This window comes from Capricornis sumatraensis, chromosome 1 (assembly GCF_032405125.1).
Source record: "Capricornis sumatraensis isolate serow.1 chromosome 1, serow.2, whole genome shotgun sequence".
NCBI classification, from domain to species: domain Eukaryota; kingdom Metazoa; phylum Chordata; class Mammalia; order Artiodactyla; family Bovidae; genus Capricornis; species Capricornis sumatraensis.
In genome coordinates, this window is record NC_091069.1 from 104664878 (window position 1) to 104681223 (window position 16346).

A 16346-nucleotide genomic window follows, 5' to 3' on the forward strand; every position below is an offset into this window, starting at 1 on the left:
ATTGGTAAAGCATTTTTATTCATATTTGGGCTTTCAGTGACTTGTTATTCCAAAATAGTAATTTCCAAACTTATTGGAGATGGAAAACCAGACTGCATCAGGGAACATGAGCTTCAGACTTGACTTTCCCAAGAAGCAGGTGTGCTGTGCTGTGCTCAGCCACTAAGTGGTGTCTGACTCTGTGCAACCCCATGGACTGTAACCCACCAGGCTCCTCTGTCCATGGGATTACCCTGGCAAGAATACTGGAGTAGGTTGCCATCCTCCTCCAGCGGATCTTCCCAACCCAGGGATTGAACCCGTGTCTTCTGAGTCTCATCTCCTGCATTGCAGGCAGATTCTTTACCCAGTTAGCCACCTGGGAAGCCAAAGAAGCAGATAATGGGACTTAAAACCCTGAATCTGGGTGTAAGTTTCCTGATCTGTAAAATGACAGCTATCTCCATCTCTTCATAATGTTTCTCTGACTTCCAGTCTCCTAGAGCGTCCACTCAGTTTCTTGGGTTGTCCCATGATACCAGTCAGTGCTCTGTGAAGAAAAGGAAGACGGGGACTTTGCTGGTGCCCCAGTGGTAAAGAATCTGCCTCCCAATGTAGGAGACTCAGGTTCCATCTCTGGTAGGGGAACTAAGGTCCCATGAGCCTTGCAGCAACTAAGCCCAGGTGCCACAACTAGTCTGCCTGAATGCTGCAGAGTTTGTGCATCTCAGCGAGAGAAGGCTGTGTGCAGCATAACTAGAGAAGCCTGTTGCGGCCAAGAGCCCACGTACTGCAACGAAGACCCAGCGCAGCCAAAATTAAAAGAGAAAGAAAACAATTATTCTTCTCTAGGTTCTGCCTGTTTGACACATGCTGCTGCTGCTACTGCTGCTAAGTCGCTTCAGTCGTGTCCGACTCTGTGCGACCCCATAGACGGCAGCCCACCAGGCTCTGCCGTCCCTGGGATTCTCTAGGCAAGAACACTGGAGTGGGTTGCCATTTCCTTCTCCAATGCATGAAAGTGGAAAGTGAAAGTGAAGTCGCTCAGTTGTTGACACATGCAGACAATCACAAACACACATATATCTTCCTTCCACTGGGAAATTTAAAGTAATTTATAGTAGCAGCATTAGCTGTGTTGCTGAAACATCATATAAGATTAGAGATTCATAATTAAAGTAGTGACAGAAAGCTGACAAGTGATTTCAGGGACTACAGAACGTTAATAAAGTTGATGTGAAGAAAGGAAAAAATATAAAGCCCTATTCTAGAAATGTTTTTCACCTGAGGGTGTTTTGTTACTTCTGAAGATCCCTTGTGAGGTCAAAACCCAGGATGGACTTTCATATCACTGCAGCCTGGAAGGAAGGAAGGATGGGAATCCCAGCTCTCTGCCGCCATCAGTCTCCCCAAGAATCTCTCATGGAATGTTCAGTCCTATGTGCGATCCTGGTATTGGTATAATGGACACAAGTGATGCCCAGATGTTATTTACATGTTAGCCTGCTTCTAGAGACCAGAGACCCTATTCCTTTCTCTTTCCTATTCTTCCCTTATTAGAGGCATCTAATCTTATGAGCTCATTTTTGCATCCTGATAAATGGCTGCACTGGTACTAATGGCTGGAATCAAGATTGCCAAGAGAAATATCAACAACCTCAGATACGCAGATGATACCCACTCTAATGGCAGAAAGTGAAGAGGAACTAAGAGCCTCTTGATGAAGGTGAAAGAGGAGAGTGAAACATACAAAAAACTAAGATAGCATCCAGTCCCATCACATCATGGCAACCAGAAGGGGACAAAGTGGAAGCAGTGACAGATTTTATTTTCTTGGGCTCCAAAATCACTGCAGGCATTATTCAATAGCACAACAAAGACACCGATCCCTTAAGAAATGCTCAGAGTTTTTGAAGGCTCTGTGTCAGGAACTCAGTCAAAAACCAACTAAATTTCTTTTCTTTTTTTGAAATTTATTTTGGCCATGCTCACTGTCATGGAGGATCTTAGTTCTCCAACCAGAGATCCGATCCATGTACCCTGCACTGGGTGTGTAGAGTCTTAACCACTGGACTGCAAGGGAGGTCCCCAGACAAATTTCTTTTTACAAAATTATACCTGCATCTCTGAGCATTAGTTCAAAATTTCTTTAGCATTTATAGCCTCTCTACCTTATAACAATGTTATAAGGCAAGGGCTAGGTAAACCTGAGCTAGTATCATTACTGGGGTTCTCAAAGTACCGGGGGGTCTGGGAAGCATTGTTGCTTTCAGTCTCTCACTTGTGTCCAGCTCTGCAACCCCATAAGCTGCAGCACACCAGGCTTCCCTGTCCTTCACCACCTCCCGGAATTTGCTCAAACTCAAGTCTGTTGAGTCAATGATGCCATCCAACCATCTCTCCCTCAGTTGCCCTCTTCGCCTCCTGCCATCAATCTTTCCCAGCATCATGGTCTTTTCCAATAAGTCAACTCTTCACATAAGGTGACCAAAGTATTGGAGCTTCAGCTTCAGCATCAGTCTTTCCAATGAATATTCAGGGCTGGCAATCCTTTAGGATTGACTGGTTTGATCTCCTTGCTGTCCAAGGAACTCTCAAGAGTCTTCTCCAGCACCCCAGTTTGAAAGTAACAGTTTTTCGGCACTCAGCCTTCTTTACGGTTCAACTCTCACATCCATACACGAGGAACATTATAGTTTCCTAAGTTGCCCCATTTGCCTCCTGAAACCCAGCACAGTGGTCAGATGGAGCCATTAGAGGCCATGCCCTGCAGAGTTCTCATCTGAAAAGAAAGGACTGACTGAAAATACTCCAGGGTTCTCCCTGCTCTATTTTCTGGTTCTCTGCTTTCTACAAACACACCAAAGTTCCCTGAGAACAGTCTGTGCCTCACCACGGAACCCTAAGCCCTGGGCTGTAGTGTTCGTGCCCCAGGCCCTCATGAAAGCTGCCTCCAGAAAGTTCACCGAGGCCCCCAGGCCAGCCCTGCAGGGGAGTGTGATCTGGTGTGGGTCCTCTAGGGCCTGAGTCCTCTGCCTTGGAGAGCCAGGAGCCCTTGGGCAAGTCATTAACGTTCCCGGCCACTCATCTATGGAAGGAGCTTAAAAGATTCTTGCCTGCCACCATCCACACAGGAGAATGCTCTCTCAATGTCCAAGCCAAGGGCCTGCCTCTCCTACAAGGACTGAGGGGCTGGGGCAGTGCGAAATGAAGCCAGCAGCCATCACAGCCTCCCTCTTCTATGGAGAGCCCAGGGCTGCAGGATGACCCTTGAGCACAAACCTGGATGCCATGCCTGGTCCACTGTGGGCCACTGGACACCCTTCTCAGAGGCCTGGGCTGCTGGATTCCTGCATTTCCCTTATGAGGTCCTGCTGTGGGCACTCTGGTTCTGAGCCCAGCCTTTTTCTCCAGGACATGCCTAACTCCTCTAGCAGGCATCTTGTTGCGGAAGGTTTTCTGATGCTGTAACTGGCACATCTAGCCTGTGTTCTCTGACTTCTCCAGGTGGCTTTCCAGGTGGCTCAGACAGTAAAGAAGCTGTTCTGTGAGCAGGAGAGCCGGGTTTGATCCTTGGATTGGGAAGATTCCCCCAGAGAAGGGAATGGCTGCTCACGCCTGTATTCTTGCCTGGAGAATCCCATGGCCAGAGGAGTCTAGGGGGCTACAGTCCAAAGGGTCTCAAAGAGTCAGACATGGTTGAAGTGACTTAGCACACATGCACATACTGGATTGAAAGTTCATGTAACCTTATTGGAAAACTGGGTTTTTGCAGATGTAAGCAGAAGAGTCAGACGCAACTGAGCGACTGAGCTGAACTTAACTGAACTGAATCAGGTTAAGATGAGGTCAGAGTGGAGTAGGATGGGGCCCAACCCATTGATTGGTATCCTTATAAGGAGAGGGAAGTTTTCTTGTGTGTGTGTGTGTTTTTTTTTTTGAGAAATCTACAATGAATATTCAGATTTCCTGCAGTCACTGTGGAATATGTCCACAATTTAAATAATCCCACAGAACATCCCACTGACCATCACAGAGCACCTAATATGAGGCAAATATTATGTATACATAATTATAGTCTTTAAAAAAATGTAGATCATATTAGCCACAAGTTTCAGATGAAGAAATTGAAACTAAGAGAGATGAAGATTCTTATCTAAAGTCACAAGATCAGTCACAGACAAATTTGGGGCAGGTCAGGCTCTAGGGCAGGCCTTTGGGCAGAAGCAGGTTCACAGCAAGGGCTCATGTGCAACTGGGGGTGCCCCTCCTGACAACACCCTCACAACAAACCAACTCTCACAACAAACATAGGCTCTGGTGCCCCAGAAGGGGGAGACCATCAGCTAAAGCAGAGCTGTGGCTCCAGGCAGGCCCCAGGGATTGCCCAGGCTCCAGAATCCTCAGGAGAAGAGGGGCACGGGGGCTCTATGCCTCAGTACAGTCCTTGGCTCACACAGCACCATGAAAATACAGAGCTAAAAACCTGCTGGACAGCAAGGAGATCAAGTCAGTCCATCCTAAAGGAAATCAACCCTGAATATTCACTGGAAGGACTGATGCTGAAGCTGAAGCTCCAATAATTTGGCCACCTGATGTGAAGAGCTGACTCCTTGGAAAAGACCCTGATGCTGGGAAAGATTAAGGGCAGGAGGAGAAGGGGGTGACAGAGGATGAGACGGCTGGATGGCATCACCGACTCAACGGACATGAGTTGGAGCAAACTCCGGGAGGTGGTGAAGGACAGGGAAGCCTGGCCTGCTGCAGTCAAATAGGGTCGGAAAGAGTGGGACAAGGCTTAGGACTGAGCAACAAGAAGGAAACTAATACAGATGATATTCATTAACCTAACGACAGCAAACAGAGACCCAAGGGCCAACTACAGCACACTCCCCAAGTCATCTCCCCAGCCCAGTGGTCTTTGAAAGGAAACAACGAACATTCCCTTTCTACTTAGATGGAGAATCAGTAAAGTAAATGAGACTTAGGAAAGGAATGAATGTTTATCACTCGTTAGAACAACAGAAGGAGGATTCTGGGAGATGAGTTCCTGTTTGTTCACTGTCTGTTCTGTCTGCATCTCCCAGCTACCCTGTAGCCCCAGGCCACTCCCCCAGATTACAGTAATGTTAAAGTTCGCTGGAAGGCCAAGCTGCAGCTGACCTGGGGCCAGAGCATGGGCCAGGCCATCTTGGATCTTGGGCGCAGAGAGGCTGCTGATACAAGAGGTCTGCTCTGTGAGATGCCTCAGCTCTGAGCAGCCAGGCCCCGGTGTCTACAGACCAACCTCCCCTCTAGGGTTCTAATACCAGGGTTCTTGTGAGCCACCGACTGGAGGGACAACTGAGCCGAGGGCACAGGGAGCAGGAACTCAAGCCCCGGGGCAAGGCGGGGAGGGAGACCATTCTAAGAGCCCAGAGTCCTGGGACCTTTCTTCACTGGGCGCCCAGGCAGCCGCGTCGGGGTAGGGTCAGCGCGCAGGAGGGCGGGGCAGGCGGCGGAGGAGGGAGGAGACGGGCCAGCGGCGTGGAGAGGAGAGGGCGTGCGCTCCGGGCCACTTGCGGGAGGAGGCGCGCGGGGCAGCGGCCGCGGAGACGCGCCAGAGGCCCGACAGCACGATGGAGCCGGCGGACCTGGGGCTCGGGGACTCATCCTTGCACCGTTACCTGGACGGCGAGTTCTGGAGCCTCAAAAACGAGCTGCGCGGGCTCCTGGGCGGCTGTCCGCTCTTCCGGCCCAGGTACGGGTCCCCGAGGGCACCTCGCATTGCACCCCGGGCAGGGCGGGCTGGGGTGTGTGTGCTGCGCCCGAAAACAGGTCCCTCCCGACCTGACGAAGATGGGCTGCCCGCCCCAGTCCTGTGGACGCCGCAGAGCCGGCGACTTCGTGGCCCTCAGGAGGCGGCTTCTGCCCACCGCGCTCCCTCCTGCACGGAGAGCAGGGATGAACCGGCGCGCCCCGCAGCGGCGGACGGGATGCTCGGCCCAGAACGGTAGCTTCTAAACCTGTTTCCTAACCTGTTTCTTGAGTCCCCGACTTTGGGTGTCACCCCTTGCTGGGAGAGGGGGCAGAAAACCGGGTTGGAGCGGGCGTGGAGCGCCCCCAGGGCTACCGTGTCGCCTGGTCCGGAACAGAAGCGCGGAAAGCGGCGCAGAACAGCGTTATCCCGGGTCGTGCCTGCAGAGAAGTGCGGGCATTTTCCTCGCACAGGGATGGACTGGCTCTGCCCGGGGTCGTATCTGGTTGCTGACATGCTGCGGACTCCCAGAGGCCTGGCGGAGTCCAGGTGTGCGTGGGGGCGGGTGAACAGCGGCTGGGGTGCTTGGGTTGCAAGGTGGATTCAGGCCCAGAGTCATTTGATGGCAGCACAGCCCAGAAAAGTGGACAGAGGGCTTGGTGCAGCCTGTTTGCAGACGGAGAAAATAACCCAAGGAGCAGCCCTTGTGTCTCCTTGAGGACTTTCTCCTGCGCTCTGCTGGGGTCTCACCCCATCTCAGGTCTTCTGATAAGCCCATTTTTAGAATCAGGCTTCGGAGTTTTAATTTAAGAGAGCCCCAGTTAAAAAACACCAGTATGTTCTGAAGGAAGATTAACCAGTTAGCATATGTTTCTGTCTCAAGGATGAGCTAGGCTGAAGGAGGAGATGCTCGGAATAAAAGCAGGTCATCCCTGGGGAGGAAGCTGTGGTTTCTGCACTGGAGGTAACTGGTGGGGGGGAGCAGGGGTTAGAGGAGGTGACAGGTGAGAGGGTGGGTGGGCCCTTGTCTCCCCAACTTGTCCTTTCCTCTTCTCTCTCACACCGTCTTCTTTATGTTATCTTTCTCAAAGCATGGTCCAGGGACTCCTGGGGGGTACCCAAGACTTTTTCAGGAGCTTCACAAGTTAGAAATTATTTTAGTGATAACATGAAGCAGTTACTGACCCTTTCATCCTCATTTTCTCATGAAGGTACAGTGGTAGTTCCCAGAAACTACAGGATGTATACTTTACCAACATATCTGCAGAAGCAGAGAGCAGCATCCAGTTATTTCAAGGCAGACGTTAACCAGACTTGTAAAGACGCAGAACAATGCCACTTTTCTAATTAAAAATGTAGTTCTTTTTGTAGACATTTAATGAGTTTATTATTGTTACATTCCAATGATATAAATATTTAAACATTTTTTTCTTTTATAATTTCTAGTATGATTAATACCAGAAATACCCATAGATATTTGCAGACCCCAATAATTTTTTAAAAGACAATTTTAAAGAGCAGTGTTAGGTTTAGAACAAAATTGAGAGGAAGGTACAGAAATTTCCTATATATTGATACCTCCTGTCTCCACACAGGCATAACCTCTTCCATTATCAACATCACTCACCAGAATGGACTTTTCTTTTTTTTTTTCAGCCAAAGGTGAATCTACGTGGGTACATCATAGTCACTTAGAGACCACAGTTTACGTTGGAGTTCACTCTTGGCATTGTACGTTCTGTGGGTCTGGACAGATGTTTAATGACACGTACCCGTCATTGTAGGGGCTTCCCAGGTGGCTCAGTGGTAAAGAATCCACTGCCAAGGCAGGAGATGTGGGTTCAATCCCTGAATTGGGAAGATCCCCTGGAGGAGGAAATGGCAACCCACTCCAGAATTCTTGACTGGAAAATTGCGTGGACAGAGGAGCCTGGCGGGCTACAGTGCACGGGGTTGCAAAAGAGTCGGGCACGACTGAGCGCAGCGCCGCTCCCATCATTATGGTGTCGTCCAGAGTGTTTTCACCGCCCGAAACATTGTCAACGCTGTGTTTCTCTCACCACCCACCCCTGGCAACCACTGATCTTTCCACTGTTTCCACAGTTTTGCCTTCTTAGAATCATATAGTTGTGATCATACAGTATGTAGCCTTTTCAGATTGCCTTATTTCACTTAGTAATATGTGTGTAAGCTTTCTCCGTGTCTTTTCATGGCCCCAGAGCTCATCTCTTTTTTCGTGCTGAATGCTGCTCCATTGTCTGGATGAACCGGTTTATTTATCCAGGCACCTACTGAAGTCCACCTTGGATGCTTCCACGTTTTGGAAATTAAGTGTAAAGCAACTATAAACATCCATGTACAGGTTTTTGTGTGGAGGCCTCAAGAATTTTTAAGAGGGCAAGGAGGTCCTGCTGCTTTAAGTGATACTAGGTTCTGTCACAACCCTTTATACAGGGGTCCCCAACCTCTGGGATCTAATACCTGATGATCTGAGGTGGAGCTGAGGTAGTAATAATAGAGATAAAGTGCACAAGAAACATAATGCCCTTGAATCATCTGAAAACCATCCCCCTCCTCAGTGTATGGAAAAATCACCTTCCATGAAATCGGTGCCTGGTGCCCAAAAGCTTGGGTACCACTGCCCTTATACACATCCCTTTTCCTGTCTTTCTGTGTCTTTTCAGTTTAGTTCCTGGCCTGTCATCTCTTTGTCTTTTCTTATTTAGATAACTGCAGTTTAAATGATGGAAAAGAATGCTAACATCTAAACCACTGATTTGGGCCAAGTAGAAGATTCTTTGCTGTGAACTGTACAGTCTGCTTTGGGACAGAGGGAAAGGCAGGCGGGAGTTGGAGAGCCAACCAGCAGCCAGCAGCACATTACCTGTGTGATTGTTATCAAGTGAGATGTTACCTTCCTGAGCTTCCATCTGCAGAAAGGAGATAACATCTGTGCTGCTGGTTTAAATGAGAAACTGTTGAGTGGCTTTTCATTAATGCTGGCTGTGGTATGACACCTAAGAAAACAAGTCGGGGGAAAGAGATACAAACCCCATTACTCTAACAAACACTTTTCCATTCTCTCCAGTTTTTGTTTATTGACTTAATAATTTCAGAGTTGTAATAGCTTAAATGTCATACTGTTTTTTTTTTCATCCCCAGTGATTAAAGATCTTAGTATCTGCTTGAAAGTTCACCTTGTACTATCAGATTTGATCTTATCCTGTGTTCGAAGACAGTGACCTGACTTCTTGATGTTTTTAACCTTCTGCCACAGTAAAAGGCTCCATGAGAGGCCAGAAATAAAACTCTCTGGTGGCTCAGATGGTAAAGAATCTGCCTGCGATTCAGGAGACCCAGGTTCGATCCCTGGGTTGGGAAGATCCCCTGGAGGAGGGCATGGCAACCCTCTCCAGTATCCTTGACTGGAGAATCCCATGGACAGAGGAGCATGGTGGGCTACAGTCCATGGGGTGGCGAAGAGTCAGATGTGACTGACTGACTAACACCAGACATGGATTCACAGATACAATATGAGGCCTCCTGTAGCCAGTCCCCTATCCCCAGGCCCTTGAAATTCAAGTAGGTGTTGGAGGGGGCGAGGTTCATGAGTGTGAGTGCTGTGTGTATAGTGGGTAGTTTGTACAGTGTCAGGCACTCCCAGGACATAGAGCCCAGGAAACAGTTTGCTTCCCCCCAAAAACCCAAATCCTGATTTTGCAGTTTTCTGAGCACATCACCACTGCCCTCCTCTGTGCAGGGATTCATCCTCTGGGGTACTGCGTCAGGTGTGGTGTGGGTGCAGCCCAGCTTCCCCCCTCTCTCCCCAAGACCAGCCTGCCAGGCTGAGTCCTCCCTGTCCTCACTCTGATGGCGGGCTCCCCAGGTTCTGGGAATGTCCCCATGTCTAAGGGTCCCACCTGCCCCGAGGTCCATAGGACAGCATGCCCTTGGCTGGGGCAGCAGTGGATTCTGGGCCACTTGAGGCTCCTTCCTGAGGTTGCAGAGAATATTTAAAAACAACCTCTGGGGACTTCCCTGGTGGTGCAGTGGTTAAGACTTCGCTTTCCAATGCAGGGGTGAAGGCTCTATCCCTGGTCAGGGAGCTAAGATTCCACATGCCTCGTGGCCAAAAACCAAAACAGGAAACAAGCAATCATGTAATAAATTCCATAAAGACTTTTAAAATGATCCCCATCAAAAAAAAGAGAGCAACATCTGAAACGTGATAAGCTTTTCACACGTTTTTGAGTTTGTTTCTTGGCAAAGCGGGGCTCTCTCCTGGGCGCCAGGCTGGTGAGTGGGTGTGCACAGGTAAGGCTTCTGTGCTCAGTCGCTTCAGCCCTGTCCGACTCTTCGACACCGTAGACTGTAGCCCACCAGGCTCCTCTGTCCATGGGATTCTTGAGGCAAGAGTACTGGAGTGGGTGGGCATGCCCTCCTCCAGGGGATCTTCCCAACCCAGCTGTCGAACCCTCCTCTGTTCTGTCTCCTGCATTGACAGGTGAGTTCTTTACCACTAGCGCCACCTAGGAAGCTCTGTAAGGCTCACAAGCCTCACTAGAAGTCTCTAGACTGACGGGACCTCCGCACTATCCGTCCTTAGGACTCCCCTCCCTGGCCTGGCTGTGCTGAGCCGACTGCTTCCCTGTCCCCCTTCTTTCTCTTCACTGCCTTTTCTTTCTTTCCCTGGAGCAGTGCACATTTCTCTTCCTAACCTTTGCAGAGATTTGGTTTTCCCCCACAGCCTTATTTATGCACTCAAGCATATGGTGAAGACCTTCTCATTGCAAACAGTCAGATAATATTGAAAACCTGAAAGTTTCCCAAACTGTCCCCTCCCCCAACTGCTTATTTTTTTAAATTATTATTTATTGATTATTATTTTATTTATTTTTCTGGGCTCCAAAATCACTGCAGATGGTGATTGCAGCCATAAAATTAAAAGACTCTTACTCCTTGGAAGGAAAGTTATGACCAACTAGACAACATATCAAAAAGCAGAGACATTACTTTGTCAACAAAGGTCTGTCTAGTTAATGCTATGGTTTTTCCAGTGGTCATGTATGAATGTGAGAGTTGGACTGTAAAGAAAGCTGAGCACTGAAGAATTGATGCTTTTGAACTGTAGTGTTGGAGAAGACTCTTGAGAGTCCCTTGGACTGCAAGGAGATCCAACCAGTCCATCCTAAAGGAGATCAGTCCTGGGTGTTCATTGGAAGGGCTGATGCTAAAGCTGAAACGCCAATACTTTGGCCACCTGATTTAAGGAGCTGCCTCATTTGAAAAGACCCTGATGCTGGGAAATATTAAGAGCAGGAGGAGAAGGGGACTTCAGAGGATGAGATGGCTGGATAGCATCACTGACTCAATGGACATGGGTTTGGGTGGACTCTGGGAGTTGGTGATGGACAGGGAGGCCTGGTGTGCTGCAGTCCGTGGTGGTCACAAAGAGTCAGACATGACTGAGCGACTGAACTGAATTGAGTTTTGGCTGTGCTGGGTCTTCCTTGCTGCATGTGGGCTTTCTCTAGTTGCCAGGAGCAAGGGCTACTCTTCAGTTAGGCGTGTGGGCTTCTCATTGCGGTGGTGTCTCTTGTTGCAGAGCACAGGTTCTAGGCACATGAGCTTCAGTGGTTGTGGTGCTCGGGCCTCGTTGCTCTGTGGCACGTGGAATCTTCTTGGTGCGGAGATTGAACTTGTGTCCCCTGCATTGGCAGACGGATTCTCAACTGCTGGACCACCAGGGAAGTCCCCAGCCACTTATTTTTGTTGTGGTGAAATAAACAGGAAATAAAATTGACCATTTTAACATTTTTTACTTTTAAATTAAAAAAATTTATTTTTAATCGGAAGATGATTGCTCTACAGTATTCCTCTGGCTTCTGCCATACAACAATGCGAATCAGGCGTAAGTACACATATGTCCCCCTACTCCTGGACCCCACCCCCACCCCACCCCCACGGTGATCACGGGGACCCCAGCCAGCTCCCCGTGCTGTACAGCAGCTTCCCACTAGCTGTCTGTTTACACATGGCAGTGTATGTATCAGTGCTACTCTCTGAATTTGTTCCACCCTCTCCTTCCCCTTACTGTGTCCAGCGTTTCTTCTCTGTATCTGTGTCTCTATTCCTGCCCTGCCTGCAAATAGGTTCATCAGTACCATTTTTCTAGATTCCACATGTCTGGTTAATAGACACCGTTTGTTCTTCTCTTTCTGACTTCCCTTTGTGTCACAGGCTCCAGGCTCGCCCAGCTCACTAGAACTGAGTACACAGTGGCGCGAAGTACATCCGCGGTACTGTGCAGCCATCGCCGGCATCCATCTCAGAACTCTGGCGTCCTCGCAGTCTGAAACTCTGTACCCATTAAACATTAATTCCCTCTTCCTTCCTCCCCACAGCCACTGGCGACCACAGCTCTACTTTCTGTCTCTATTAATTTGAACTACTCTAGTGATGTCATCTCAGTGGAATCATACCATCATTGTCCTTTTGTGTCTGGCTTTTCTCACTTAGCAGAATGTCCTTCATGTTGCAACAGGTGACAGAATCTCCTTTTTAAGGTTGGGTAATACTCCATCATCCTTTCCTGTGCCCATCTTTGCATGAAACGTTCCCCGGCTCTCCAGTGTTTTTTGAGGAGATCTCTAGTCGTTTCCATTCTGTTGTTATCCTCTATTTCTTTACACTGGGAAAGACTGAGGGCAAGAGGAGAAGGGGGCTACAGAGGATGAGACGGTTGGATGGCATTACTGACTGGATGGACGTGGGTTTGAGCGAACTCAGGGAGATAGTGAGGGACAGGGAAGCCTGGCGTGCTGCAGTCCGTGGGGTCGCAGAGCTGGACACGACTGAGCAACTGAACAACAACAATACTTCATTAGATGGATATGTCACATTTTGTTTGTCCAACCACTTTGAGTACTTTAGTGTTGTAGAGTTTGTTTTTTCCTACTTTTCCGATTTTTCTATGAGTTCACATAGACATGTGAACATTTTCTTGGATAAACAGAATCATACTGTGTGTTCTACAGCTTTCTCTTTTAAAATTTAGTTTTATTTTCATAATGCAGTGTATGAACCCACTTAATACAAAAGAGACACTATGAGATTTGGAGTGAAAAATCTGCCCCTATTCCACCCCCTTCACCTCTCATTCCCTTTTCTCACTGGCAACCACTTTCACGTCTTTCAGGGGATTCTTATGTCATTTACCTCTATTTTCCTTTAAAACATTCATAAACAGAGCTACTTCTTGATTATGTAGTGATGTGTATGTGTGTGTGTGTGTGTGTGTGTGTGTGTGTGCGCGCGCGCACGTGTGTGTTAGTCACTCAGTCGTGTCTGACTCCCGGAAGCCCATGAACTGTAGCCCATCAGACTCCTCTGTCTATGGGATTTCCCAGGCAAGAATACTAGAGTGGGTAGCCAGTCTCTTCTCCAGGGGATCTTCCTGACGCAAGGATTAAACCTGGTCTCCTGCGTTGCAGGCAGATTCTTTACTGTCTGAGCCACGAGGGAAGCCCGTATAGTGACTTAGCAGTATAGAAAATGAAGACTCCCATGACTGCCCACTTTCTTTCCTTACTCCCGCAAATCAGTGCGTCCCCATTTTTACTTCAATTGGTAGCCAGGTTCACACTGCTGTGACTACATGTGTTATTCCCTGCCACGCCCCATAGGATAACATATTTCACTTCCTTTCTTTGACAACTTTTGGTGTTCTCTTGGGATAACAATTTCTACTTTTATTCATTTGCTTAGTTTTATGTAAAATTGTCACTCACTGGCCTGTGCACTCCTAGACGGAAGAGTTCCAGTCCTCTCAGTTTGGTCAAGGGCTTCCCTGGTGGCTGAGTGGTAAAGAGCCTGCCTGCAGGGCAGGAGACTTGCAGGAGATCCAGATTCCATCCCTGGGTCAGGAAGATCCCCTTGGAGAAAGAAATGGCAACCCACTCCAGTGTTCTTGCCTGGAGAGTCCCATTGACAGAGGAGCCTGGTGAGCTACAGTCTATGGGGTTGCAAAGAGTTGGACAGGACTTAGCAGCTAAACAACAGCAAAACAGCGGTTTGGTCCCACCTGTCGTGTATCTGCCGTTCCCTTCCCTCCCCGTGGACAAATCCATCCAGGAGGTCTCCCTCTGGGGCGTCGGCCTGGACTGGCTTTACCATCGTCTTCCCGGTCACCTGGGGAGTTTCCTTTGCATCTCCTTTAAAGTCAAGCTTCTGTTTTCCCAGCCCTTCTCTTTCTTGGTCGCTCTTTGTGGAGGATTAGAGGTGGCCACAGGCTCTTTTCGTCATTCCCGTTGAGAGGGGTGCCTCTGTGTCCCCTCCCCTGAGTCTGGGTGGCTCGGGGACTGCTCTGGCCCACGGGTATGGTTGGAGTGACAGGGCGCCAGTGTCTAGGCTCAGGTCTGCGTGACTGTGACCGGCACCTTCTGCTCTGTCTCCTGAGGCCACGGCTTCCGTGTGGAAAGTTCTGCACCAGCCTGTGGCTGCCATGCTGTGAGGAAGCCCAAGCTGGTCCTTGAAGAGACGCCCCATAGAGAGATGCTGGCCATTCCTGACTGCCCCAGCCCCCAGCTGTTCACGCCATCTCAGCTGGGGCCCCAGACCTGTGAGGAGCACACAGGCCATCTCTGTTAATACCTGATCCTGTGTGCCCAGGTTCCTGGCAGTAGGAGGCAGAGTGTCAGTGAATTGTTGTTTTAAGCCCCTACGTTTTGGGGTACATTGTTACCATAGCCATCGGAACCAGGACAGTCTCTCATGTAATAGGCTCTTGAGAAAGGATACCAGAGAATTAACTTTTTGAGATCTTCATGTCTGAAAATATTTACTCTCAAAATTGGCTGAATACTTGTGTAGGTGTAGAATTCTAGACTGGGAATAAAATCTCCCCCAGAATTTTAAAGGCATCATCCCTTTAGATACCCAACATTGTTACTAAGGAGCCCGACGCCTCCTGCACCTTGGCATCGTAGTATGTAAACATATGACTTGTTTTTCTTCCTCTTGCCTGGAAGTTTCTGAGACTTTGTTTTTAGCACTGGCTTTGTGGCATTTTGCTGTGTTGTGACTTGATGGTGGTCTCTTTCTCTTTCATTGTTGGGGGCATGCCGGGGGCTCCTTTAATCTGGAAACTACTGTTCTTCAGCTCTTTGCACTGTTACCTTATCTGATCTGTGATTCAGATGTCAGACCTCTGGGGCTTGTCTTCTAGTTTCCTAATCTTTTCTTTCTTGTTTTTCATCCCTTTACCTTTTCATTTCTTTTTCCTGGCAGACTTTCTCAACTTTATCTTCCAGCTTCTCTGGAGTCATTTAAAATAACTACTGTCATAATTTTCAAAGTTTCTCTAAGTCTCTTGTTCCTTTTCTAGAACATCTGTTCCTGTTTTCTGGTTGCCAAATGTCTTATTTCTTGGGAATACTTGATGGTAAGTTCTGAGATGTTTCTTTCTATTTTCTGCCTTGTCTCTGTTTCTTGAGTTCCTTTTTTCCCCCTTTGTACTTTTGACCTCTGTTTTTCATGTTTGAGGCTTTTGTTAAATGTCTAGTCAACCTTGGGTGTTTGTTCAAAATCGGAGTGAAGTGAGTAATATGAATAAGTACTGGTTTATAAACAAGCAGGGTTCTTGGCCCCTGACCAAGACTTTCTTGATCAGAGAGGACCTTCCTTTCCAGGGCAGGTTAGCATTAGTGTTGTGTTTTGGTCAGGGTTAGTCCCTGAGAATGGGTGTATAGAGAATGAAGGACAGGTGAAAAGTCCGGGTGCCTGAAAAGATGGTTGGTGAGCTGGTCTCCTCCATATGTGACTTTGGGCTGATTGGAAAACTAAGCTTCTCTTCTGTATGAAATTTTAAAAAGCTGTGAACTCGTAAAAACAGAATAGAATTGTGGTTAGCAGGGACTGGTGGTAGGGGGAATAAGAGGGATGTTTAAAGGAACAAACTGTGGCCGACAGATGGCACAGTACAGCGAGGATGGACGGTGATATTGTGTCATGAATGTCAAACGTGCTAAAGACGAGGGTTTTTTTTCTTATTGAAGTAGAGTTGATTTACAGTGTTGTGTTAGTTACTGGTGTGCAGCCAAGTTAATATATACTCTTTTCATAATGGTTTATTACAAGAGATTGAATATAGTTCCCTATGCTATATCGTTGGGCCTTGTTGTTTATGTATTTTATATATAGTAGTTTGTATCTGCTAATTCCAAACTTCTCGGAGAAGGCAATGGCACCCCACTCCAATACTCTTGCCTGGAAAATCCCATGGACCTAGGAGCCTGGTGGGCTGCAGCCCATGGGGTCGCTAAGAGTTGACTCGACTGAGTGACGTCACTTTCACGTTTCACTTTCATGCATTGGAGAAGGAAATGGCAACCCACTTCAGGGTTCTTGCCTGGAGAATCCCATGGACGGGGGAGCCTGGTGGGCTGCTGTCTCTGGGGTCGCACAGAGTCAGACATGACTGCAGTGATTTAGCAGCAATCCCAAACTTCTAATTTATCCTTTTCCTATCCCTTTTCTTCTTTGGCAACCATACATTTCTTCTCTGTGTCTGTGAGCCTGTCTTTGTTTAGGAGGTGATATCACATGATGTTTGCCTTTCTCTTTCTGACTT

General features: G+C 48.2%; 1 protein-coding gene across 1 annotated transcript in view; it reads left to right on the plus strand.

The window, feature by feature from the left end:
* Nucleotides 1-5597: 5597 nt before the first annotated feature.
* Nucleotides 5598-16346, plus strand: part of ACOXL (acyl-CoA oxidase like) — a 360670-nt gene continuing 349921 nt past the window's right edge. Inside the window, 3 exon segments of the mRNA XM_068967451.1 lie at nt 5598-5719; nt 5853-5971; nt 6042-6166. Coding sequence (XP_068823552.1) covers nt 5598-5719; nt 5853-5971; nt 6042-6166 — 366 coding nt within the window.